At 55.9% G+C, this 26,152-nt stretch overlaps 1 protein-coding gene across 3 annotated transcripts in view; it reads right to left on the reverse strand.

Annotated features, from left to right (window-relative positions):
* The window catches only part of KIAA0513 (KIAA0513 ortholog), a 54,257-nt gene continuing 28,105 nt past the window's right edge, over positions 1-26,152 (reverse strand). For 2 of the 3 annotated variants that reach the window (XM_061172960.1, XM_061172959.1), the window contains 11 exons: positions 16,633-17,136; positions 14,117-14,216; positions 13,255-13,328; positions 10,421-10,491; positions 9,026-9,230; positions 8,276-8,316; positions 7,762-7,840; positions 6,043-6,120; positions 1,815-1,895; positions 1,293-1,387; positions 1-303 (listed from right to left, as the gene is read on the reverse strand). In XM_061172960.1, coding sequence (XP_061028943.1) covers positions 254-303; positions 1,293-1,387; positions 1,815-1,895; positions 6,043-6,120; positions 7,762-7,840; positions 8,276-8,316; positions 9,026-9,230; positions 10,421-10,491; positions 13,255-13,328; positions 14,117-14,216; positions 16,633-16,967 — 1,209 coding nt within the window. In that variant the 5' untranslated portion in view covers positions 16,968-17,136 and the 3' untranslated portion in view covers positions 1-253. Of the gene's footprint in view, positions 304-1,292; positions 1,388-1,814; positions 1,896-6,042; positions 6,121-7,761; positions 7,841-7,874; positions 8,097-8,275; positions 8,317-9,025; positions 9,231-10,420; positions 10,492-13,254; positions 13,329-14,116; positions 14,217-16,632; positions 17,137-26,152 lie in introns of those variants that run through there. The other variant, XM_061172961.1, reaches the window with a different exon arrangement.

Genomic DNA, 26,152 nt, shown 5'->3' on the forward strand with positions numbered 1-26,152 from the left:
TCGGTGTTAGCTGTGTAATCCCAGGGACACTTTGGCACGCAGAGGGGGGAGCAGACACAGGCAGAGGGGAGGCAGGGAAAACAGGCAACCAGATTCTTCTAACCGCTAGTTCCAGGGCGGTGTGGGGCGGCTCTGGTGCTGCCAATGTCATGCGGGGGCGGGGGGCGGGGGGGGGGTGACAGCCAGCCGTGGGCCCGGGAGGGAGGCGCGCACCACGGTCCTCGTGGGGGAGCCTCGGGCCACCTCCCGAGGCCTACTCGGTGGCCATCTGCTCGACGTGGTCACTCAGCAGCTTGTACTGCTCTGGAAGAGAGAACAACGTTATTCCTCGTGAGAGAGGCGGCGACACGGACAGGCAGGTCCTTCTCCTTCGGGGTGGCGACAAAGCAGGCCCTCCCGGGCACGGTGCGTGTGGGCTTCTGAAGGTGTGCCCTCGGCCTGGCAGTGGGCTCCTTGGAACCAGGATGCATCTTCCCATGGAAATGATGCTCCAGAGGGCAGCCCCGCAGGCCCCCAGGAAGCCTGGTGTGGGCGGAGGAACCCTATCACGGGAGCCAGGCGTGGGTCCTGGAGGCCACGCAGGGGTCACGGGGTGGAGGGGGCGGTGTTCTTGCCCTGTGATGAGTGGTGGGGCTGGTGGCAGCACTTTGAGATTGTCCAGGGGCACCTCCTGAGGCCACCTGTCCTTGGCCCTCTTTAACTTGGTCCAGGATGGAGTTTTATTGTTAAACAATATTGATCTGTACACATCTATGTCTAAGTGGAAGACTTTTCAGGGGACAAGGAGGAAGCGTTTTGTAGCACGTGGGATGACGCATAAAGGCCAGCTGTCGATCAGGGAAGCTGACATCAGCAACGTGTCCCCTTCCGTTACGGAAGTCAGAGATCCCGGAAAGACCTCAAGACCCCCGCCGCTCCCCCAAGACCTCCGGCAGCAGTGTCATTCAAGGAATGAAGGCAGGCCATGTGGTGGCCATTTAGAAGGAGGGACAACTCAGGGCCAGAGTCTGCCCATTTTCAAGGTCAGAGTCTGAGCACCAAGTTATATCTTTTCCTGGGCCCTGTCTGTAAGCACTGACCTGGTGGGCCCCGCACCATCCTGCCCCACCCGGGCAAGCCCTACCGAGCAGGACTGGGTCTCCAAATGGAAGGAAAAGTGTCCCATGCACGCAGGCAGACGGGAACGTTTAATGTCCCATTTGTAATTACAGCAGGGACAATCCTCTGAGCGGGGTGGGGATTCCGGCACGCAGCGCACTTGCTCCTGAAACCCCGGCCCTGCCGCCACTCACCCTCGTCCAGGTTGCCGATCACCGCCTGCTTCTTCAGAAAGTCGTTGCACAGCTTCTTGTTCAGCCCGAACGCCAGCATGTTGTGCGTGAATGTGCTGGGGGGGACACGGCCGTGAGCTGGCACCCCTCCCGCCTCCCGAGGGGAAGGGAGCCGGGGCCCGACATGCAGCCCACCAGGCCGGGGGATCGACAGAAAGATGTAAAACCGAGTCGCCTCATCGGCCAGCCTTGCTCACCATGAAACTGTGTTAGGGGGCGGACTAATTGGGAACCGGAGTCAAGGCCAAATGGAGTGAATCGTGCGCTTCTGAGCCGTCTAAGAACGCACAGTGGTAGTGACACTGAGTCAGGGACGTGTGACATCATTAGGGTGGCGCTCCCCCAGCAGAGCCCCCGGGTAGGAGTGTCTCACCGGGCGGCCCCTCCTCACACCGCCCTGCTTGCTCATCTCCTGGGTGACCCGGGGTGGGCGTGGGCCCTGTCCGGGTCACGGGGGCGCGGCAGGCCGGCCCTGGCGCTCACCCCAGCTGCCCGAAGGTGATGTTCTCGTTGAACCGCAGGCTGTCGTCCCGCTCCTCCTGGGTCATGTGGCACCACCTCTCCCTGCAAGCACAGGAGGGGCAGTGGAGGGGCTTCAGAGCCCACACCCCCGTCGCTTGGCCCTCCCCTGCTCTGACCCACAGGTGCCGGCCTCCCTGACGCAGAGGGGACACCTCTGCCGAAGAGCTGCTGGCGCTGCTCTAGGAAGCCTGCCCGAAGGCTGCCCCTCTGCCTGGGGGCCCAAGACCCACACTCGTCACCTTCTCCTGGCGGAGACCAGGCTCAGCACCCAGAGACAGTGTGCGCTTAGCGGCTGCCCGGAGCATTCTCCAGGAGATGAGAACGCTGCCCACACATCCTTCTCTAAGGCTCAAGGACAACGGAGGCCGAGGCCCGGGTCACCGGCGGGGAGGCGTGCCGAGAAGCCGGCGGAGAAGGGGTCAAGAGCCCGGCGAGGAGGCCCTGGGCCCCGCGCTGTGTGCAGGCCCGAGGCCCTAGGGCGGAGGTCTGCGGCCTCTGACCACACGCTGCCCGCCAGGCCGGCCCGCCTCTGCCGCTTACTCTGCTCCCAGGCTGCCTCGCAGGGCGCGGGGACGGCCCGTGAGCACGGTGAAGGCGGCACAGAGCCTCTAAGCAAAGCCGGGAAACCCAGCGAGGAGGGACCACGGCCGCGTGGCCCCACGTGCTCCCCGTGAGGGAGCACGGTGCTCAGGGCTCGGGCAGGGAAGGTGCTCTTTTGAGCTCTTTTTGAGCTCGGTGTCCCTGAGTGAGAGCCAACTCCGCCCGATCCTGCAGCGCGTCAGCCCCTCCCCTTATGGCCAAGCACCCTTGTCCCCAGTGGCCCAGGACCGTAAGCCACTGCACCACTCCACCTCCACCCCCCCAGGGCACGGGAGCGCGTGGCCACCTGAGAAGTGAGCAGATGCCTATTTCCCCTTAAAAATGACACTCTGGACAAGGAGTCTGACTGAAACAGGGCTGAGAGGAAGAAGACAAAAGAAAAGGGAGAGAAGAGGCAGCATGAGGGGGTGAGGGGTCAGGGCGATGGAGAAGCTGAAAGAAGAGGAACAGAACCGAGAACATCGACTCTCAACTCCTCTCCCCCCTCCCAGCCCAGGGAGGCTACTGGCGCCGCTGCGGCTGAGCGGGAGCCACGGGACACCAGGGCGCAACAGAGGCGGCACTGTCAGTCTCCCAGTCTTCTCATGCTGACAGGACCCCCACGAAGATACCTGGAATGTGCTTCCAGGCACTATGCTAATCCCATCCCATGTTCCTTCCCATCCTCTTTCCCTGAGTGGTCACCCTTAGAATTGTCCAGGCACATAAACTCCCACACCACCACCAGGCTCGCTGGGTACAGTTGTGCAGGTTGTGCACTGCACAACCCCAGACCACGTGGAAGTGGCTCCCTTGCAGTCGTGCAGCACAGCAGCCCTGACCCAGATGACGAGGTGAGTCTTTTTGCTGTGGCGAGGACTAGAGTTGGGACATTTTATCTGATCTCTGAAGAGATAGGTAGACGGTCATTTGGGATCAGGGAATGCCTACCAACAAATCAATTCCTTAAAATTGAGTTCAACATTCAATACTGGTCGAGGTCTAATACCACAAGAGGGCAGATCGTGTGTCTAAAGTGCCACAGTGGGAATCCGGATGTGTCCAGCAGCTTACAGAACAGGAAGCCTCCTGAAACGGGGACATTTCTGCCTCTGAGAACAGAGAGGGTGCTGATGGTGCCGTCGGCAAAGTCTGCCAAAGAGGAATCATGCTGGAGGCACTAGGTTGCCCAAGGACCCAGAGCCAACCCCCGGCCCCCAATCTTGGGGTGTCCTGGGGGTCAGATCTGGGATGTGCATGGCCAGACCACATCTGCTCTGGGTGAGGAGTCCTGTGAGGCCCAGAGGCTCACTTCCCCTCGTGGGGCTCAGAGGTCACGGTGCTCCAGCCCTGTCGGGCCTCGGCTGTGGTGCCGGGAAGCCTTGCTCCAGGAAGGCTGGTTAATTACACACACACCCCCGCCCCCCAGAGAGTCTGTGGGAACTTGGGGGCTTTTTAGGAACGGAGGTAGCTGCCATGCCTAAATGCTCCTTTTAAAGCCATAATAAGGCTGCATTAAAAAAAACAAGATTTCTCATAAAACAATAAGCACTAAAAATACATCACTGATTAAAGGAAGCATGCTTTGGGAAATTTCCACCTAATTTAAAAAAAGCACTGAATCAGAAACTATATTTTGAATAGGCAGGCCTTTCACTCTAAAAATATCTTACCAAGATATCGAACACATATCAAGTTCAAACAATTGAAGTCAGACCCCACCGTGGGCTCGCAGGAAATAGCCTGTTCTAGACCTTTGTCTTCAGGGGACCCCCTCACACACGCAGGCCTCACATCACACAGTGGCTGGGGGGAGGAAGCAGCTGTCCTTCCTCCGGGACCCCCCAGACCTGTCAGAGTGGGCGAGGGTCTGCCAGAGCCCACGGGCCCCCAGGCATGACTGCAGGGACAGGTCCTCTGGCCCGACCTGCGGCTCCTGAGCCCGGATCGATGACCGAGCGGACAATGAGGGAACCCAAGGGTGTGGTTTCGGGGTCCGCTCGGAGGGCCAGAGTGGCCCATGGAGGCTGGACTCGCTCAAGGTCGGAGCTGACCTGCTGGATCTCACTGCCCTCTCCTCTCGGGATGCGCACCGGGCCTCATGGGGGTCTCGGGGGCCGTGTCTGTCTCCTGACCATTTCGGGGTCTCTATCCTCGGCGAGCTCCCCACTGTCTGTCGCCAGCCTGTCCCAGCGCTGGGCCCGCCGGCCGCGAGTCACACCCACGTCTGGTCACACCCCCCTCCCCTCCGACCCAGTGGCCCCGCAAGGGCCCCCGCACGGTCCCTGGACAGTCACGTGGACACACACCTCTTCTCCTCCTCCTCTCCAGCATCCCCTCTGCAGCGGCAGCAGAAACAGGTAAACAGAGGAACACGTCAAAGTCATGCAAGACACGCGGATGGAAAAGAGAGCAAGCGCGCAAGGAGGGTTGTCACAGCGGAGACGGATACGGAGACGGGGTTCCAGGGGGCGGTGGCCCAGGAGTCCGACAGCAAAGCAACACGAGGATCCCCCTCGCCTACAGGCACTTCCTGCATCTGCGACTCCCAGAAGGGCGGAGAATTCTCTCCCTAGAATCCTTAGGAACGTTCCAGCATTGCTCCCTCTCCACGTGCTCCCCTGCCTTCCCGGGACACACAGCCACAGCAGGCCGCCATGGGGTACAAGGCACGTCATCCCGATAGGGTTTACTTCCCCCCCAAAAAAGATTTCACTTAAGATCCCCCAAGTGCTCGTGGACTGAAGCCTTACCAGCAGGCACCTGCCCTCTCTCCTGCCACGAGAAAGGTTAAGGGGTCTCCCCAGGGTCAAAGAAGGCGGGGATTCATTTCATCAACGAGGAGAGACTCAGACTTCAAAGTCCCATGACTGGAGGGGCCAACAAGGTGACCCAGGCCTGGGAGGCTGCTGCCCCTTCCCGGCCCCGCCGCTGCACACAGCAGGCACCAGCCTTAGCTCGCTGCCATGGCCAGAGAGAGCTGAGCACCCGCCCAGCCCTCGCCGCTGCCCAGTGCTTTGTGAACCAGTTTACAAAGGGAGTCTTCCGAAGTGGCACAACTGCCCTCGGGGAAGCTGCGGCCCAGAGGAGTAAGTTGACAGTAGCGACTGCCCTTCCCAGACGTGAGCCCAGCACCCAGGGTCCCGCTGCAGTGGCCTCAGCTCGGGAGTCTGGAGTCTCACACAGACAGGCAGAGTGGGTCCGAGGGGGCCCTGCTGGTTTCACTCAGTGGGAATCTGCATTTCTTAGGAGGGTCAGGCCAAGTAGCTCGGGAGTCTGGAGTCTCACACAGACAGGCAGAGTGGGTCCGAGGGGGCCCTGCTGGTTTCACTCAGCGGGAATCTGCATTTCTTAGGAGGGTCAGGCCAAGTCATGCCGGAGCCCCGGGGCAGGAAGCGCTCATGCAAGCTGGGCCCCCCACCCGTGAAGCGGTGCGCCCGGGACCCTTCAGGCAGCTTGCAGGGCACCGGGGCTGCAAGGGGTTGAGGAAGAAACACAGACGCATCGACTCAGCCGTTCCGTCCTCCTGCTCTCCTCTTCAGGAACGGGACAGTAAAGCCTCGCCCTGGTCCTCTTCCCTGAGGCCAAGCGGGCCGGACTTGGTTCCTACCTGGTGGTGGGAGACCGCTTTCTCCTCTCACAGTGGACAGCGTCGAAAAAGGCCGCGTTCCAGAACCTCAGCGTGTGCCTGCAAGACAGACAAGGCCCATGTGCCTTTACCCTAAATGGAGCTGGCTCCCCCCACACCCGGCAAAGTGTCCTGAGGGCATCTGTGCGCTCTCCCAGGACTCAGCCTGGACTCATCGGGTCAAAGGGGAAGCCGCCACCTGCAGGATGTGGGCGAAGGCCATTTCCCCTTCTCTGTCTCCGGCTGAGGCTCCCAACAGGAAGCAGAGGCTTTGAGGAGACCTGCTTCTCTAGAACAGGGTCTAGTAACATAAATGGGAACCCCCGGCAGGGACAGGCCACGTGCAGAGAGCAAACACATTTAGAGCGACACACAAGGAAGAAGCATTCTTCCCAAGGATCAGGGTCAGCAAACCTACGGCACATGGGCCAAGTCCGGCCTGCTCTCTGTCTGTGTAAATCAAGCTTCATGGGGTCACAGCCACAGCCCTCCACTTACATCCTGCCCATGGCGGCTCTGGCACTGCAGCAGTGGAGTGCAGTGGTTGCCTGTAAAGCCTAAAATACTTACCACCCGGCTCTGTACAGAAAAGTGGGGCTGAGCCCTGTTGCGGATGATAAGACAGCAGCTGAGCCTAGAGGGGCCCGAGCTAAATCACGGACAGTGGGACCAGGGTTGCTGGGCTCCTTCTCCCTGCTTCCACCAGAGGCTGGCCCTGCAGGGTGGGCCCTCCCCGCGGAGGCTTCGGGACAGCTGCAGCCCAGCCCTGGCCGGCCGCGTGCCTCACACGCCCCATTCTGCTGTACCAAGTTCTCCCACCGCCGCTACACTGTGATCCTCGCGGGAGGGGCACGTCTGACACCCTTTGGGTTCCAGGTGCTAGTACACCGCCTACTTGTGAGGAAATAAAAGCCACCGATGGAGAGGCTTCAGAGGGACGAGAGCGTCCTCAGAGAAAGACAGAGGGCGAGATGTCCCCTGACCACTGGTCTCCCACTGCAACCGTGACCGTCACGTGTGTACATTATTGACACATACAGAACAGCTGTACTAGGATATAAGTCACATACCGTAAAATGCACGCTTTTCAAGTACACAATTCAGTGGGTTTTAGTATATTCACAGAATTCTGCAACCATCGCCACTATCCATTTCCGGGACATTTTCATCACCGCACTCCCGGCTTCCCCCAGCCCCTGGCAACCACCAATCTGCTCTGTCTCCAGGGCTTTGCCTCCTGGACATTTTGTGTACATACACTACGTGGTCTTTTGTGTCGGGCCTGGGTCACGTGGCAGAATGTCTTCCAGGTCCACCCACGTCGTGGCAGGTGTGGGTGCCTCATTTCTTTACGTGGCTGAGTGATAGCCCACATTTCGTGTATCCACCTTCGGGCTCTTACGAATAACACTGTCATGAACATACGTGCACAGGTTTTTGCTTGAGTACCTGTTTTCAACTCTTTTCAGTATCTACCCAGGAGTAAAATTGCCAGGGTCATGGGCTAAAACTGTTTAACTGCTGCCCGACCATTCTCGGCAGTGGCTGCTGCGTGGGACAATCCCACCAGCCGTGTATGAGTTTCCAATTTCCCTGCATCCTCGCCCATCTTTTCTCCTTTGGCTCGCCTAGGGGGCGTGAGTGGCCTTCACTTCTGATGGAGACATGGCTGCTGGTGACACAGGTCGAGGGTGGCCTTACCAGATGGGCTGCTGCTTCAGGTGTGTGTACAGGTAGATCTTCTCCCCCTTCCTCTCCTCCTCTGGGCTGCACACAGTCACTGCGGGAGGGGGAGAGAGACTGAGCGAGGCAGACACCACCCCCCCGACTCCAGCGACCCTCCCGGCAGGCCCCGCATCGTCCCACAGGTCACACAAACATGCAGCGGAAACTCCATGGCACCTGCCCTGCGGCCCTCAGGCCTGGCCCTGAGGATTCCTCCCCAGGGAGGGTCCCGGGAACACCTCCCCCACCCCTGGGGATACTCTCCTTGACTCCCCTGGGATGAGGAGTTGATCCCCAGAGAGGCGGGTTTTCTGTGGAAATTCAGTAAGCGGTTAGAGACCGGAGCAGAGCGCAGTATGACAGCGTCCCCTGCTATGGGGGAGCTGGAGCCCCAGGCGTCCGGGGACCTGTGGCTCACCGCGGGCTGGACTAAGGCCCCGTGGCGCTGCTGTGGCACCGCCTGGCCCCGCGAGCACGGGTAGGCACTCACCCGTCTTCCGCGGCTTCTCCTGGGGCTTGCCCTCTTTCTCCCTTGGGGAGAGAAACCATAGCAGTGACTAAACGACCCCAAGAACCCTGTTACGTTGCTGAAACGGGATGATGCCTCATAACCAATGTGTAAATCGAAGGTGGTCTTCTCTGAAAACATGTTTATGAAATCAACGCTACATGTACCACCTGCCAGTCTTTTAGAACTGAGATGTGTTGTTCAGGCTTCTTTGTGCCGTTTTCTCTGCATCCAAGACTGTCCAGACCAAAGGAGGAATAAAGCCAAGTGGCCTGGCTGTAACCGAGCTGTCGGAGGGGACGGCGGGGACCACAGGGTGCCCCTGCTTTGTGGGAGTCTCGGTTCCTGCACTGTTCAGAAGCGGCCCCGCCCCCGCGGGTCCCCGAGCGGCTATGGGAACACCGCTGCCCTGGGGAACACGGTTTCTCTCACGGCAGCGGGAGGCGGGGTGCAGGGAGGCGGGTGTAACTCCCCTCCTGCCTACCGACAATTTCCACACGCTCCTCTCCGGTCCTAGAAACACGGGCCCACGGGGAGCATGCCAGCATGTCAGCAAACGGAACAGCGTTTGGAAGCCCCAGAAAACTGGAGGGTGGGGAGGCAGCTGCCCCCCGGGAGCAGCTCTCAGGCCCCAGTGACGGCCGAGGGCGCAGAGATGCTCCCGTCACCGGGCCAGCGTGGCCTCCTTGTCACACCCACGGTCGGGGAGGGACGCACGCAGGCGACACTCACCCGCTTCTCCCGGCCAGGGGCCCCTTGGGCTTGGCCTCCAGCCCGAAGAAGCCCTTGACGTTCTCCGTCTTGGCCGACGTGTTCTTCAGCAGCCGCTCGGCGATGTCCTTCTTCTCCGCTAACCAGCTATTGGCCGATTTCAAGTAGGAGTCGATGCTCCCGGCCGGCTTCTCCTTGAACTCGGAGGGGAGCAGGTGTGGTTTACCTGGAGGGAGGGGGAGAGAGCAGGGATGAGAGCCAACTGGAACCACGGAGGCCGGGGCCACCTCCCTCCGCCATCGCCAGACACGGCGGCGGTGGGAAGCGAGAGGCTCAGGAGGCCCGTGAACACATGGAGAGCCGGGGCCCCTGCCCTCTCGGGTGGTCGCTGGGCACCTAGTGTGTACAAGTCAGCCAGGTGCCACCAGGGGCTGCAGAGGAAACAGGCAGCGATCCAGCCCCAAAGAAGCACCAAGTCCAGAAGGCGGGTGAGCAGCGCACACAGGGAGAGTGTAACGTACAAAGTGATGGAGGAAGACACAAGAGTCTCTCCTTGTGGAAGGAGGGGGCGTGCGGATTCCAGACGGCCTGGCTGGCACCTGGGCTGGTCCTGAAACAGGGAGGCCATTGGACGTGGGAGACGGTGAGAGAAGGGCAGCGAGGAAAAAAGAGGTATGTCCCTTCCTAAGGCTGTGCACGGACCGAGGCCCAGGCACCCCACGGGCCGAGGTGTCCCGCCCCAGAGCAAAGGGCTCCACGCTAAGGCAGTCAGAGCAGCTGCTGCAACAGCACAGAGCAGCAGGGAGAGGGTGGGCTGCTGAGGTGAGGAGAGGATGAAGCTGAGCTGCAGAGGTAGGGGAGGCACCACAAGAGCCAACCCACTGGTGCCTGCGCTGCCCTGACCCAGCTCCAGCCCGCAGGCAAGCCCTCAGCAACCCTCTCCTCACGGCGGCCTGAACGAGTGCCAGTGGTCACAGCCCAAGGAGCTTAACACGGGGAGCCCCCCAGCTGCCCCCAGCTGTGATGCACCAGGAGGCCCCAGGGCCACGAACCCAAAGAGCTCGACCCGCACTCTGCCCCAGACCCCGGGCTGCTCCACCGCAACCCCGTCCACAGCTGGCCCTGTGTCACATTTGGCCAGAACATAAGACGATGTCCTGCGTCTACCCTGAAATGTCCTGCCCGTGTGTCTACTTTCTCGTGTCCTCCCAGCCAGGACCGTCAGCCTCCTGACCCACGCTGTGGACCGTTCTTCTCCTCCTGTTCTAGGGGTCTCCCTCCTCCTTGTTCCCGCCCTAATATCGGCTCCCTTTGTTTTCTGGATGCCTCGCAGCTTTGCCTTAAGAAATCCCCACTTGACGTGGCGTTGGAAGGTGACAGGTCTGCTTTCCATGTAAGCTGCACCCCGGGTCTCACCGATGTGATAGTAGGTGAAGCACATGGTCATGAGGTTCTTTGCAGGCCCGAAGTCGTCCATCTGGTGACACCTGGAATGGAAAGAGGGGTGACTGGCTAATGGATCCTTCCACCGGATTCTCTCTGCACGTTCCTGAGACAAGACTAGCATGCTTCACAGACACCTCTAAACTAGAACCTCACTCCCCAGACACTTCAGAGGAGAAGCCACAGAGAGAACTCCCCTGGGTCCAGGCACCTGGCCTGGGAGCGGGTCTGATTTGGGGCACTAAGGCGCTCACCATCCATCAGCCTGGCCTCTTTCACTTTCAAGGTGGAATAGCCAGGGCCCCACCCCAAGGAGCAGACCCGGAACTGGAGGTAGGGCCTCAGGTCTCAGGCTTAAACCGCTGGCCCCCTCCAACCCCTCCTTCTCAGGAATGAGCAGTGACTTAGACGATACCCCCCAGATGTGGTCAGCAGCAGAGTCACCTGGCAGGGGGGACGGGGGTGGGGGCGCGTGAAGATGTGGATTGCTGGGCCCACCCCGGAGCCTCTGGGTCAGCAGGTCTGGGGCAGGGCCTGAGAATGTGCATTTCTAACAAACTGCCTTGGGAAGCTGATGTTCTGAGGCTCCTGGCCCAGGGACAGCACTCTGAGAATGACTGGGAACATGAATACCTACGTACCCTACACCACTTGCTGAAAATCAAATTAAAGTATTACGCGCCAGAACCTTTGCTATGCTAAAAGATGTCCTACAAATAGAAAGGATTATATTAATACTTACTATATTATATCACACTTACTATGTTGAGAGTATGAGATATACATGGATCCATTCAATTTAGCAAACAAAAAAGGGGGGAAACACTTGAAAAAGAGGGTCTGTCTGCCACTAAGAATTTGTACTGTTACAGTGGCAAAAGCTACAGTGATGTCCACTGTGGCACTGTAAATTAGAGAAGAAAATGAGGAATCAGCTAAATGCCCATCAACAGGGCGGGAGCCGAATTAATTATGGTACATTCGTACGTTCATGTATTAGGACACCTCACAGCTGTTACAGATGCAGCACTGAATGCAAATGCACAGTACTGCCTTTTTAGAAAAAATATCTATTTGCTGGTATGTGCATTATTAAGAGTGGTTATCACTGAGAGATGGACCAAAAGTGAGAGAACAGGGTGTGAAAGAACATCTCCTTTCCCTCTTAGGCTTCTGTGCCTCTCCATCCTGTTCCCTCATGTACTTTCCTTTCCTGTTTAGTTTTTCACCTTGGACTAGTGTTACGTAAAGAAAGAAAATCAACAGAAATTATCTAGACGGTGGGATGAGGGCCATTTTTGTTTATCTTTTTAACATAAAAATAATAAATCTAAAAAACTAAATTTCTGTAAGTTCTTTTTTTTTTTTTTGGCAACCATATAAAAAAATATACGCTCACAGACAAAGTAATGAAAAGATTCTGTGCTTTGGCAGGGTTGGAACTTGAGGTTAACTACCCCCCCCCGCCCCCCCCCCCCCGCCTACCAGTTTGCTTATTTAAGGAAAAACTGGAAGAAAAATTGAGAATTAGATAAGCACGTTACCATGTGGACAGGCACCGTCTACACAAAATACAGCTTCCTGAACATTATGGATGCAAACGTCTGGAGGTCAAAGGGTCTTCAGGGCAGGAGGCCACACTGACCCCCGACCCCCTGGGGCTGCTTTACCAAAGCTCCCGAAGCAAGTGTGGGCCCTTGGCCACCTCAGCGAGGGCCTCTCGTCCCTCCACCCACACTAGCTCCCAGACCCAGATCCCCGCCCCCTACCCCTGGGGAGCACACCCTGAACTTGGGACATTCTGAGCAAGTGCAGGAAAAACAGGGGCTCCTCTCTTTTGGCCATTTTCCTCCAGTACATGCCCCGTGTTCATGGGGGACAGAGAAAGGTGGGGAGACACCGAGACAGGGAATTAAGGTCAAGAGAGCAGCTACATTTCTGTTGGGAGAAGAAGGGGAAGGAACAGGAAAGGAGGGGTTTTCAGGCCTGGAAGGACACAAGGGACACAGAGAAGAGGCCACGGCCTAAGCCAGCGGACCAGGACCTGCTCCGAGGCCACACTGAGGTGAGGGGGGAGAGCGGGCTCAACCGAAGGTCAGATCAGGGTCAGAGCTTCCCTCCCTGTCCCACGCACTTCCCTCACCCCCCATGATCCCCCAGGCAGACATGGCCACTCCAGATCACACTGTGGAGGGCGCATCCGGCTGTGATGCACGTCAGGATGTAGGAAGAGGGTCAGGAGTCCTAGAGCCGTGGGCCTCAGGAGGAGGAGCCCCTCAAGACAGGTGGCCGGCCCCTCCGGCCACACGGAGGTGGGGGGCCCTTCTCCCCAGCCCACGCTGTCCTCTGTGATAAAAGGCACCAGTGGCACCTCATGAGAACTCAGGGCAGCAATGCCATCCAACCATCTCATTAGTGGGCGGTGACCCGGTTTGGAGTACTTCACCACAGGAAATCCAGAGAACCCCAGACCTCAGCTGGAGGAGGGCAGGGCCGCTGTGTAATCACAGCCTGTCCCGGGACCTGCAGGAAGAGACTGACGGTCCTCTGATCGCTGCTGACAGGTGGGGACCGCTCATTCCCCGCCATGAGATACTGGGCACGACTTCCAGCCAATGCTGCCGCCGCTGCCGGGCGGCGGGGTGGGGGGGGGGTAGGAGGGGGTGGGAGGGGGAGCAATTGAGTTGATGACACATGCGGCTGGTTCTCACGACTGGGGTCTCCCAGGTGGGGAGGGAGGGAGGGAGGGAGGACGAGAGGTCAGGACGGAGGTCAGGGCGGAGGCTCTAAGCCGCAGCATCACTTACTCAAATAGGACCACCGCAAAGGACTGCACCAGGCGGTAGAAGGTGGCCTCCGAGACGCACTTGGAGTTGCAGCGCTGTCCGGGAAGAGGGCAGCCACGTCAGGCGGCCGCTGGCGGAGGTGCACCCAGCGCAGAGGGACTGCGTGCTCACCACGCCCAGCATCTCTAAACACAGCTGGGGCACGAGCCCAGGACAGGCCCTGCTCCCCAGAAACCGAGACCCAGCAGAGGGCTGCCCCCCGCTCCCCCGACCATCACTCGGGTGTTTCCTGCGTCTCCTTGTGAGATTTTTAAAACCAGGAACTTCGCGCATTCACCCACGTGTGGGAAAGTACAGAGGGATGGGACCCCAGGATGACAACGCTGGCTGTTTCCTGGGTGGGTGATGTATGGGCAGTTTCTCTGTTTTTGCTTATCTGTATTTTCTAATTTTTCTCGGAAGAATAAATTATTTGTGACAAAAAATACTTTAAAAACGAAGAACTTAATCCACTTTACAGGAAAAAAATAAAAAGAACCTACTGGCTGTTTTTAAAACTTACTGTTTATCTGAGCTTACATACATGGCTGTCACTCTCTTGACTATTTTATCTTTACAAAAACGGAATATTGTAGGTTATTTAATAAAAACATGTGTGGACATAGCCCATGTGCTTGTCTTTAAAAAAACGAACTTTTCTGGAATTTCATGAGGTTGACAGCCCAGCACTCCTTTCTAGTGGGGCATCTTCCACTATTCTAATTAGACTTTATAACATCTCTAGATGAGCTTTACGCTTTTGCCTGTGGGATCGTTTTCCTCATCTCCCTTCTCCAGAGCGGGTGGGCTGCCCTACACCACAGCCCGGCGTCACCCCTCTTACCTGGGCGCTCACGTACCGGGCAAACCACTCCCGGCCTTTGCCGTTCTCACTGCTGCAGTACTCTCCGAACTTGGCTTTCTCCTCCTGGCCCAAGTCCTCCCTGGAAAAGAGGGCAAAGGGAAAAGACAGGAAAGCTTTAATCCTCTGCAACAAAAATGGCTACAGTAGGGAAAGAGGAAGGAGAGGAACCCCTAAGTGCAGTCGGCCCTCGGCATCCGCACCACGGAACCCCGACGGTAACTCGCCCCCGCCAAGTGCGGACGCTCATCTCAGCCTCCGGGCAGCCCCGAGAGGAAACAGTATTATTTCTGTTTCCAGGATGAGGAGCCTGGCTCGGAGGATCACACACAGCTGGGGAGTGGCCGGTGGGCGCCCCATCCAGACCTCCTGGCTCCAAAGCCCACGTGCATTCCCCCGACCTCCTGCCTCAGCGAGGTCCGGGTACTCACAAGGGTTCCATAACTCTCCGAGGGCTTGGTTCTCCAGCTCAACCAACTGCCCCCCATCTTTGGTGCTGAGGTCGGTGTGGAGCCACCGACTGGATTCAAGAATTCCTAACGTGCTCAGTCTCAGCAGGACCCACTGAGGCCAAGAAACACGAGAGGTCTGACGCCACCTCCAGCCATCGGAAGGAGGGCATGGTGGCTCATTCCTGTGCACTTCTGAAGAGCCGGTCTGCTCTCTGACTCTCCATGGCTCTGTGTGAGGCGTGAAGGTCGGGGGACCCCAGGCCTGGGGGTCACCCCCGCCAGGGTGGACAAAATGCTCACCTGATCTCAAACCACTTCCCATCATCTTCGTGGGGGGGCCAGTACTCTACCCCAAATGTAATGACTAAAAGGGGGAAGCAGAAGGCTGAAGATCCACTGGCTTCTGCAATTTCATTTATTTAAGGCTTTATAGAAAACATCTTGGGGCTTCCCTGGTGGCACAGTGGTTGAGAATCCGCCTGTCAATGCAGAGGACACGGGTTCAAGCCCTGGCCTGGGAAGATCCCACATGCCACGGAGCAACTAAGCCCGTGTGCCACAACTACTGAGCCTGCCCTCTAGAGCCCGTGAGCCACAACTACTGAGCCCATGTGCTGCAACTACGGAAGCCCACGCGCCTACAGCCCGTGCTCCACAACGAGAGAAGCCACTGCAGTGAGAAGCCCGTGCACTGCAACGAAGAGTAGCCCCCGCTCTCCGCAACTAGAGAAAGCCCGCGCGCAGCAACGAACACCCAACACAGCCAAAAATAAATAAATAAAATAAATAAATTTATTAAAAAAAAAAAAAGAAAACATCTTGGTCTCATTTATCCCAAACACCGACACCAGATGAAATGTGAGAATTTGCCAGGCGTTTGCAGGGAGTTTTGGAATGCTGTTAAAGATGCATCTGACTCAGCTGTCCACGTTCCATGTTGCCGACTGCCTGTCACAAATCTAGACTGGCCTTCCTGGCAAATTAGTGCGCTTCTGGGCTTTCTCCCCTTTTCATTAACTGGGTGTACTCAGAGACAGCTGACTAATTTCAGTGTCAGTCAAACAAAATGAGTAGGAAGCCACATCTACTGCTCTCCCAGAATGCATTCAAAATCAAACATAAAAGCACTCTGGGGACAGTCAAATATTAGGATCCTAGAACTCTTCCCCCTTCTAACTGCAGAGAAAACTGAGGCACACCTGGAAAAGGTGGAAATCAACCTTGCCAGTTAACAAACGAGGGGCCTAAATCTCAGCAGGAAAGAACACCCTCGGTGCGTGGCGTCAACAGGCAGAAATTCTTCTTACACTTTAACGAAATTGGAAAAGGGTCCCTTCAGCCAGAGCTCCACAGGCCGCAATGCGTGCACGCCTAGAGGCCTCGTTGAAATGCAGATTCTGACTCAGTGGGTCAGGTGGGGCCCACGGCTCTGCATTTCTCACCGCCCCCTCCCCCCCGCGATGCTGAGGGTCCCAGAGATGATCTGAGGAGCAGGACCTCCAGCATTTCGCGCACTGCTGTGAACGATGCAAGACCAGCCGTCAGGACCTGAAGCCTGAACTGAGTTTGCGGTGTGTCTCCCTTTCCGCCGCTGAGACGGCAACAGCCGTGAATCAGACAAATTCCCGGCTCCTCGGCCTCCACTCTCACTCCAGGCCCCACTTCTGCTACAATTGTCACTGCTCCTTGTTCGCACTGTCAAGAACCACCAACGCAAGCCAGAAAGAGGTGTAAGGGTGGGTCCCCATCCTAGCAGCTGCTTAAGGCTCAGCTGCCCGAGAGCGTCCCAAGGGCTGCGGGTAACTGAAACCTCCTGGCCTTGTACTGCCCCTAATTCACTGCCAGCTAACACCACCTCGGAAGGCATGCTGATGGGGGCTCACCCGAGGTGCCGCGGAAGCAAAGCCAGGGCCCTGAGTGGAGGGAAGGAGTGGCGGAAGCTCCCCAAGGGGGTCTACGTGCACTGGGGTGGGGCGGAGACCGCGAGGGGGCCAGCAGCTGGTGAGGCCTGGAGCCCTGGCCGGTGGCGCCCTGCGAGGGGCTCACCCTCCGGAGAAGATCTTCTCCACGTAGCTGCGCAGGAACTCCCGGAGTTCCGGCAGCTCCTCATCCTTGGCCGAGTCGGTGCTCTGGTTGGAGGAGAAGGACTCGCTGGAGGAGGAGCGGCGGTACTGGCCCCAGGACGGGCGCGAGGGCGAATCGCCCGTGTCGTTCTCGCTGTCTGCCGACTCCGTGGTCTCGCTCTCTGACGCGCCCTCGCCCGGGGAGCTGTCCCCGCCCTGCAGCTTTGGAGGCAGCACCTCCAGGGGCGAGGAGGCAGATGGCTTGGCCCCAGCCCCGAAGTCAATCAGCGGGCCCACGGGGACCTCGGGGGCCTCCATGGCTCGGGGGCGTGGGGGGCACTGCCAGCAAGGATGCCGGGCGGGGGCTGGTGAACGAGGTTCCCAGATGCGTCAGCGGGAGCCTGAGGCCGAGCGCACGCGAGCTGCTTGGGAGCCGCTGGCCACCGGGACTGAGTCCTCTGGGGCGGCCCACGGGGCCCTAAGGCATCTGGAATGGAAGCAGAGACACGTCATCATCACCACGAGAGCTTCTCTTCATATAAGGGGAATGAAGTAGGGCACGAATGGCCTGTAAGAGGCTCCAAACTTCCAGAATTTGGGCCACCTGTCTGCTGATGTCATCTTCCTACTGCCCACTTACTGTTAAACACCTGCTATATGGTGGGCGAACAATGAACAAACACACACCATCCGTCAGGATTTCTCCAAACTAAGCAAGGAGACCTCATGGGGGCCGCATCTCCCGGCCCTCTCCCGACTCCGGCCAGGCAGACGGAGGCCAGTCAGAACAGCAATCACCGCAGACGGCCGTCTGCCGCCCACTCTTGCTGGGTCACGAACCACTGAAGACGGTGTCGTCAGGCACATGCTAAGCGCACGGGTCTCCAAGGCCCACGTCTCTTCCTTCCCGGGTTCCTTTCTTAGCATTTTCCCACTCAAGACCCAGCACCTTCCTGGCTGTTGGATATATGTCCCCACTCATCAGCCCCCTAAACCCTCCCATGGTTTCTTTCTTTTCTTTTCTTTTCTTTTTTAAGCACCTCACCAGACACAAGATCTGCTGGCACATTTGTAAAAATGATTTTCATTGTTTTTTGGCCGCACTGCGCAGCATGCAGGATCTTGGTTCCCCAGGCAGGGACTGAACCCGCGGCCCCTGCAGTGGAAGCGCGGAGTCTTAACCACTGGACGGCCAGGGAAGTCCCTCCCTCTGATGGTTTCTAAGCGGCATTTGCCGTTGGACCCACCTCCTCCTCCCTGCCCCCTCCCTGCACTACGGCCACCCTGGGCAATGGCATCCACCTCTGGTGTCTGTTCCTCTGCCCCTTAAGCTGGACGGTCCTCTCCCTTCTCCCCCATCTTCCTCCCTCAGCCCCAACCGGAGTTCTATTCATCCCTCGAGGCTCGGCTTAGCGCCACCTCTTCTGAGAAGCTTCACTCAAACCCAGTGCAAACTATTTACTGATTCCTGTGTGGCCCCACTGGCATTTTACTTACACTCATTTCTAAGTCTGCTTGTTTGATAGGTAGATGTGGGTATTTCTGTTTATCCCACTGAAGTACAATCCCCTGAGGGGTGGACCATGCCTCAGCCACCTTTGTAGCAATGCGAGTGCCCGGCACGGAGTCCTAACTAAGTGTTCACTGTACGTTTGCTGAATGGATGACCAGACTTGACCGTGAACACGCTCTAAGAGTCGGGAAGTCGACGGTGTAGGCAGAGCTGGGATTAGGATCTTCGCTTCTAAACCAGTCTCCTGCTGGTCAGTTCAGGGGTCACCTGCCAGTTCTGGGGCTCACTCCCCCATGACGAGGGGCAGACAGCTAAGCAGTAAGTCAAAGCCCTCCTGATATAAGAGCCCGACTTGATCCTGGCACTGCCCCTATCCTCCACCTCTACAGACCCCAAATATCTAGGACAACACCTGGCAGACAGGTGGCTGCCGATACTGTGAAACTAATGCATCTTCTGAGGGTAATTCAATATCAAAGCTGCATTCACTGCCTGTTAAGAGCTTAATGCTCACGAATCGATTGTGGGCTCCTCCAAATTCCCCAGCCCGGGATATTTTTAGATGCCCTGAGTCAGAAGGATGGAATGGCTAGCTCCGTGTCACTGGAGTGGCAACGGCCCCCCTTCGGAGAGTCCTACAAAGCCTGCCTTGGTCCAAAACAGAGACGCATACACCTCAGCTCAAAAGAACTTTCTGGGCCAGGAGAGCAATAGGGAGTCTTCGGAGCTCAGGTGGCAACACAGACTACGGAGTCGTGGGCCAGGGCCAGGGCAGCCCTGGCCCCTTCTCGCCAGCAGGGCCGGTGAGCTGTGGCCTCTGCTCTCTGGGCCAGAGTCCCCATCAGACACTGAGGTCAGGTTAGATCTCTAAGGTCCTTCTGGCAACCACACTCACAGACTCTCCAAAGAACAGAAAATCACACCTATAATGACTCACCGGATATTAAAAATGGAAAATCACACACTAGGAAAATGTTTGCAGCCACTATGATAGGAAAATTGAGTTAATCATATCTGTGTGATAAATTCACCCAAATCCAGCTAAAAATCTATATTCTAATAGATACACAAACTACTCAAATAGGCATGGCACACAAGAGAAAATATTATTAAGTGCTTAGACAATTCTTCAACCCATACTAATAACCACACACATAGATAGGCAAATCAAAACAATTAGGTACCAGCTTATACTACAAAATAAGCAAAAATTTGAAAATTATAACCCAAAAGCAGATGAGATTAAGATAAAACTAATATTCTCAAACAATTCCGGCAATAGGGATAAATAAGACTTTAGAAAGCAATTTCTATAATTCTTCTTTTTCTCTCCTCTGATCCAGGAATTCAAATGCTTGGAATTTATTCTGAGAAAATAATTCTAAACAGTCAAAAACAGTTATGTGGAGAAAAATGCTCGCTACAACATTATTTATAGTCCTGAAAAATAGGGAAAAAAATCTAAATATAGTAAAGTGGCAAATATATTCTAACAACTTGATGTAATGGTAATCAGTGTATGGTAATCAGCAATTAGAAAAATGCTCACTTTATAGTTAGGTAAACAAATATTCCACAATCAACAAATATTTACTGAATCCTATTGCCTGCCAACCTCTTGTTCTGGGTGCTGGAAATGCTGAAGTAAATGAATTTTAATTGTACTATAATTACAATCACGTATACATATGAAAAAGGACTGAAAAAGAAGATAGAAATGTATTATAGTGCTGGCACCGAGGTAATCTCCCCTTTTTATTTTATTATCATTAACAGTGGAGTTTACAATCAATAAAAATTCAGAGGAAAAGGAAACAAGTTACTGTATCTTGCAACATTTCAGGTGGTTGGTCTGAAGGGCGGCATCTATTTACCAAAGTAGAACTTGACAGCACAGGAGGGGCGAGATCAGACCCAATTGTTACGGCTATTTCTGGTCCGGCCCAAGGCGCTCTCCCAGCGCCTTTCTAGCTTGGAAATTCGGGGAGTGCATGAGTCATCCTTTCCCAGAAGCCTCCTCTGTGGGCTCAGGAAGGAGCGGACAAGGTGAGGGGCCTGGCCCTGCAGCAGAGGAAGCAAAAGTGACGGGGGGCCCAGTCCTGGGCGCCGTGTGGGCAGCATGGGCTGCAGGGTGTGGGTCCCTCTGCCCGGGATCTCATCTCTCAGCCAAGCTTGCTCCCGGAGCTGAGATGCAGGTGAAGCGGCCACTTATGCTAAGGGCCTTGGAAGTGACCCCACCCTCTTCCTCCAGGAAGGAAACATAATGACGGGCCTCCGTCCAGGACAAGGTGACGGTCACTCTCAACACACCAGGATCACACACCTCACTCGACCACCGGTGCTCTCCCAGCTGCAGAACACAGAGGAAGTGGGCCCAGTGGGGACTGACTGCACTGTCCCCGAGTAGGGCCAGCCAGGGGCTGCCACTCAGGATCGTGGGCCCAGTGGGATCAGACCTAAAGAGCTTTCTATAAAAGTGCTGAAATCCGCTTCATGAAATCTTCCAACTCTTCAACACTGGCAACTAATTTAAATTTATTTCAAAACACATCATGGACCAAAGAGAACATGTCTGTGGATTGCACTCAATCCCTCTGCTTTGTCCTGTGTACAAGGAGGTCCCCAGACCCACTGCAGGGCCACAGGCTCTGAGACTCAGGGTTTTAAATCACAGTGCAATCTCTGCAAACAGACAGCGTGGATATTAAAAATGCTTTCTACAGACTTGCAGCCAAACACACCTTCCTGCAACCGCACCTTTACAATTCACCTCTTAGGCCCTATGGCAGAAGCTTCTACCAATCAAATTAGGCTGAAATTCTAAGTCAGCCCATGGCTCTGAGCGCTGAGCGGGGGCTTCTTCGGACTGGGGGTCAGGGAGGTGGATATCTGAGCTGAGATGCAGGGGGGCCGGGCCAGCCGAGAAGGCTCGAGAAGGCTCGAGAAGGCTTGTCTTCTGAGCAGAGGACAGGGGTCTGGGTGGAGGAACAGCCCACACAGAGGCCCTCGGCAGCCATGACTTTGGAAAGTTCAGGCACTGGGAAGGCTGAGGAGGGAGGAGGTTGGCAAGCGGGGCCAGGTGAGACACTAGGAGCCTCGACTGGGTTCTCAGGGTGATGGGCAGGCAGCCGTGGCAGCAGTTTGGAGAAGAGAACGAACGCAAGGGGGCCAGGCGAGGTGGTCCCGGCGGGTGCATTCGGGGGGAGGTTTCCTGACCTTCTGCCCCGCCTCCCGCCCACATCCCCCCACCACGTGGCCCCAGCTGCGGCAGGAACTCGGAAGGAGATTGCCTTCTGTGGCTGCTGCGCCACATCCCCAGGGGCTTTGCTCAAACCCTGATTTCCCCAGCACCTGGGGCACCCAGAGTGAGCCCTCCTCCAGCAGGCTGACCTTGGGCAATCACACAGGTTCCCGGGGCCGGGGGAGACTCCGGAACCTTCTGGAACTCTGCCTCTGCCATCCATCTCAGGCAGCTCCCTCTCCTTTACTGTCCCAGAGCCACCAGACGTGCTGCTCCTCCCACCAAAAGAAGAGGCGGCAAGCCTCCATGGACCAGCACACACAACACGCCGGCTCACGCCCCCTCCATCCCACCCGCCCCTCCTCTCACAGCATCAGAGAATCGAAGCTGGGGTGGGGAAGCAGGAGGCCCCCCGCACACAGCTAGGAAGTGACGGGGCCCAGAGTCCAAACTCGGGTCAACGCCGAGCCCAGGCTCTCAAGTCACCACGTGGGCCCTGCAGCAGCCTCTCTGATGCTCTCCTGCGGGTCCATCTCCAGAAGCGGAGCTGAGGGTCAGAGGCCTGCACAGCAGTGAGGCTCTGCTGGGGCTGCCGAATTGCCTTCCGCAGTCTGTGCTGTGCGCTAGAACAGGGGTCCCCAACCCCCGGGCCATGGACTGGTACCGGTCCGCGGCCTGTTAGGAGCCGGGCCGCACAGCAGGAGGTGAGCGGCGGGCGGGTGAGCGAAGCTTCCTCTGCGGCTCCCCATCGCTCGCGTTACCGCCTGAACCATCGCCCCCGCCCCCGCCGTCCGTGGAAAAATGGTCTTCCACGAAACCGGTCCCTGGTGCCAAAAAGGCTGGGGACTGCTGGCCTAGAAGGCAAGCCCGGGCCACGCCCAACAAACACCTTCCCTGCCACTGGAGCCGAGAACCTGATGTAGGACTTCACACACATCCGTTAGATGGATTCTCCCCAGCACTCAGTCAAGCTTGTGGAGATTATTTTGTTTTCTTTTCCCTTTATCGTAAACGTATCGTTAGAGAAAGATTTGGAAATAGAAGAGGGAGAAAAAGCTCCTGGTCCCACCAGGCCGACAAAATCCCATCTCCATTCTCGTGGATGCCCTTCTGGTCTTGGTCAAAAGGCAAACTGTTTTTTTTTTTTGATTTTTTTTTTACCATTTCAACGGCGAGAGAAATTCGGATGTTTGTTTGGCACCTAGCTAGTGGCTATCCCTCTCGTGACAGCTACAAACCTGCAGGGGACCCCAGTGAAGAGGGTCTTCTCCTGTCTCCCGAGGAGTGTTTTACTTCAAATAGACCTGACAGAAGGTCGACAGGCGGTCTGGGTTTGGCTGCAGGGATGAGGGGAGACAAGTGAACTTGATCGATGATTAGATTACTGTTATCTGTTTCGGTTCAGCTATGAAATGACTTAATAATGCACGGTTTCCAGGAAAACTGTGCCTCACTGGAATAGCTGGAGGAGAGGAGAGGGAGAGGAAATAAGGGAGACCTTTCAACCCGCTGCTGCATCCTTCGCCCTGTAGAGACGGCTGTGGACACGATGGAGGGACTGCAAACCTCAAGGATCTGCAGAGCCCTCCTCCCCTCCCCCTGCGCCCGCCTGTGCCCTGGCAGGGTCCCAGCAGCACGGGGTGCAGCTACCACTTCCACACCTCCCCGGCCTGCCACAAACAATCAGCCTCAGCGCATCAGGCTCTTCCTGCGGCTCCGTCTGCATCTGTTCCCCAGGCACCCCTCCCCCTCTGAGGTCACAGGTCACAGAGAGACCCTGTGGGCTGGCCGGGGAGGCGGGGCTGAGGAGGAGCCCCAGGTGGACCGCAGCCACAACTGAGGCTGGTGGAAACCCGCTTCCTGTCGCTCAGAACCTCTCCTGCAGCGAGACCATAACAAGGACCTCCATTTGCCTCTGCCAGGGGCTGGTCACAGCGCAGCCCTACAGCTCCTGATGGATAAATCCGCTCAGCGCTTTCTGGCTGGGTGATAACTGACACTGCCTTCGAATCAGGAAGAAATGTGGGGCTATTTGGGACTATGAGACAATAGTCATTCTGAAGAATGAATACGTGTCAAATAAGAAGTGTCATCATCCTTTTAGATGTCAGTGTGTTCGGGCAACTGTTCAGACGTAGATTTCTGTCCAATGTGGATCTAGGGCAACCTCAGGCCAGTGCAATCAAAGAAACCCATTATTGCAGTTGGACAACGAATGAAGTGGAGTTTCCTGGCAGCCAAAGCAAAAAAGGGAATTACACTGGGTCACAAATTCTTCTCATTCTGACAAATTCATCTGTACATGAACTTTATCCAAATACCGAACTTAAAAATCAATTTGTCAAGAAGATCCTCATATGAAAAGATACTGATTACTATAGTGGAAGTCTCTAACAGGTTCTGTAAAAGATACAGAGATGCTGAAACATACATTTTTTAAATGGCTTTCCAAAAATCTGAAAGCATATGTTACATGCATTTGGAACAGGTATTTGTCAGTTGGAGCACGCCACTGGGTGAAGGTAAGATCTCCCTGGTGGTGCAGGGATGGAGCGTCACAGACCTGGAGATGTCACAGTTAATAATATGCCCATGAGGGTCCCTCTCCCTCAAACATCAGATGTCCCCCAGGGCTTCTGGCAAGCACCAATCACCACCATTCACGGCAGAATTCTCTGAAGAGCACTTGTGCCAACATTCTGATTTGGTGATCAAAACAGAACAAGAGAGGGAGGGGTGCAGGGAAGGGGCGCCCCCAAAGCCCTGCTCGAGGCACCAGCTCCAGGGTTTTAATCGGGATGAGAGCCCACACTGGTTAAGGAGACGGGAACTGAGCTCCTGGTGAGGAATCACAACCCACAGCCTCTGCAGGGAGTCTCCGAGCCATGATCTCTCATCCTCGAGGAAGAAGAGAGGACGGGTGGGGAAAGGAGAGGGACATATGTAACCTGGTTTCAAAAGGGAAGACATTAGATGATGATGAGAGAGAGAGAGAGAGAGCACCACGTCAGGGGACACCCAGGTCAGCAGCAGGATGGCTCTGAGCACCAGGACCGGGAAGCGGGGAGGACCAACGTCAGAGCCTGATGCCAATCTAAGCTCTAGAGCCTCACACGCACGCGCGCGCGTGTGTGTGTCTGTGTGTGTGTGTGTATTACAGATCCGTCAATCAAAGGAATACTGTGGAAACAGCACAAGGGTTTTAGCAAGGTACTAGACAAACGCATTACAGCTTTGAGGACAAGACAGAAAAATGTGGCCTGAATACTGTGTAATTAGGTGGTTTCATCAATACTATATTTCATTATCTTAAAATGCACTTTTTTGGCATTTTAAGATCTCTGAAATCAGATGTGTCTTAGCATTGCTCCCAGCCAGGCCCACTGAGATACAGCTGTCATTGTCCAGAGACAAGAGTGGAGCCTCTTCTATTCTTTAATTTCAAAAATCAATTCAAAACACATACATTGTAGTCACATCACTCAAAGTGAATGAATTCCCACAAAGTGAACTCTCCCCTAAATCCACCACCCACCTCAGGGAATAGAACACGACAAGCCCCCACCTCGTCCCCCTCCCCCGAGCTCCCCTCCTCCCCAAAGAGAAGTGGACGAGCACCCCGTAAAGGGCATGCTGATGGCAGAGAGGATGGTATGTTACAGAAACCCATGCACTTCAATGGCTCTGAGGCAACTGCAGAAGAACAGGCCTCTGAATGTGAGGAAGTTTTAGAAGTCCTTTAACCAACTTATTTTGCTTATATTTTCCTCTTTATTATGGACAAGAGGGATGCTTCATAATAATCTATGCCCAAGGCATTCTATAAGGGTTCTTACAAGAAAGACAGAATAAAATTCTAGGGACAAGAGAGCATTATGTCATAGTTTAAATGGCAGCGCTGCATCTTAATTCCTTGTGCATAAAATAGTGGTGAATCTTACAACTGACGGGGTCTTCAATTTGATGAAAGATGGTGGTTGAACCCCTCCCCCAGTGTCAACTTGGAAAGATGTCTCTACCGCTCATGGGCTAAGGACTCCAGCCTGGCTCTATCCTACCCCTTCATTAATTACTCAGACTTGAGTGCAGTAACATGTTGGTGGAGAACGTGGGGAGCTGAAAGCCAGAGGGAAAGTTAACTCAGAGAACGACACAGTCGGGACCCAAAAGATTCCGGCAGACTCAGGGAGGCTGAGTCTAAAAGATGTCCCTGGACGGTGAATGTGGTCATTCGCTGGCCACCAGCCAAGTGCCTTCCACGTGCCAGGCCTGCTGTGGGAGCAAAGAGATGGTGACAGTGTGGCCTCTGTCTCTGAATAACGCATAAATTATTAGCGAGGGAGTCTGACCTCCTGACTCAAAGTTTCACAAGTCCAATGTCGAGAGGCAGCTCGTTCTCGGGCGGCACACGTGCCACGAGTCAATGGGTTTGATGCCGACAGTAACAACAAACTCGAAACTGACCTTGGGCGGCCCTGATAGAAGCACCTGACCCAAAACAGGAGAGACGGTTTCACTACCTCTGCTTCCGCCGGTCAGGCCGCTCCTGGAACATTCTGGCCAACCCCACCCCTTGGAAGGACTAAGCAGCTCCTCTTAGGGCAGCAAATCTGAGTAAACGTGTCTGGGGACCCAGGCCTCGTTGTCCCCAGGCGTTAAGCCCAAAGCAACTCAGCAGGACCCGTCGTTTTGGAAAAAGTAATAAACTGGCACAAGTATTTTAATTTAATAAATGTTTGGAAGACTTGT

Source organism: Eubalaena glacialis, chromosome 18 (assembly GCF_028564815.1).
Source record: "Eubalaena glacialis isolate mEubGla1 chromosome 18, mEubGla1.1.hap2.+ XY, whole genome shotgun sequence".
NCBI classification, from domain to species: domain Eukaryota; kingdom Metazoa; phylum Chordata; class Mammalia; order Artiodactyla; family Balaenidae; genus Eubalaena; species Eubalaena glacialis.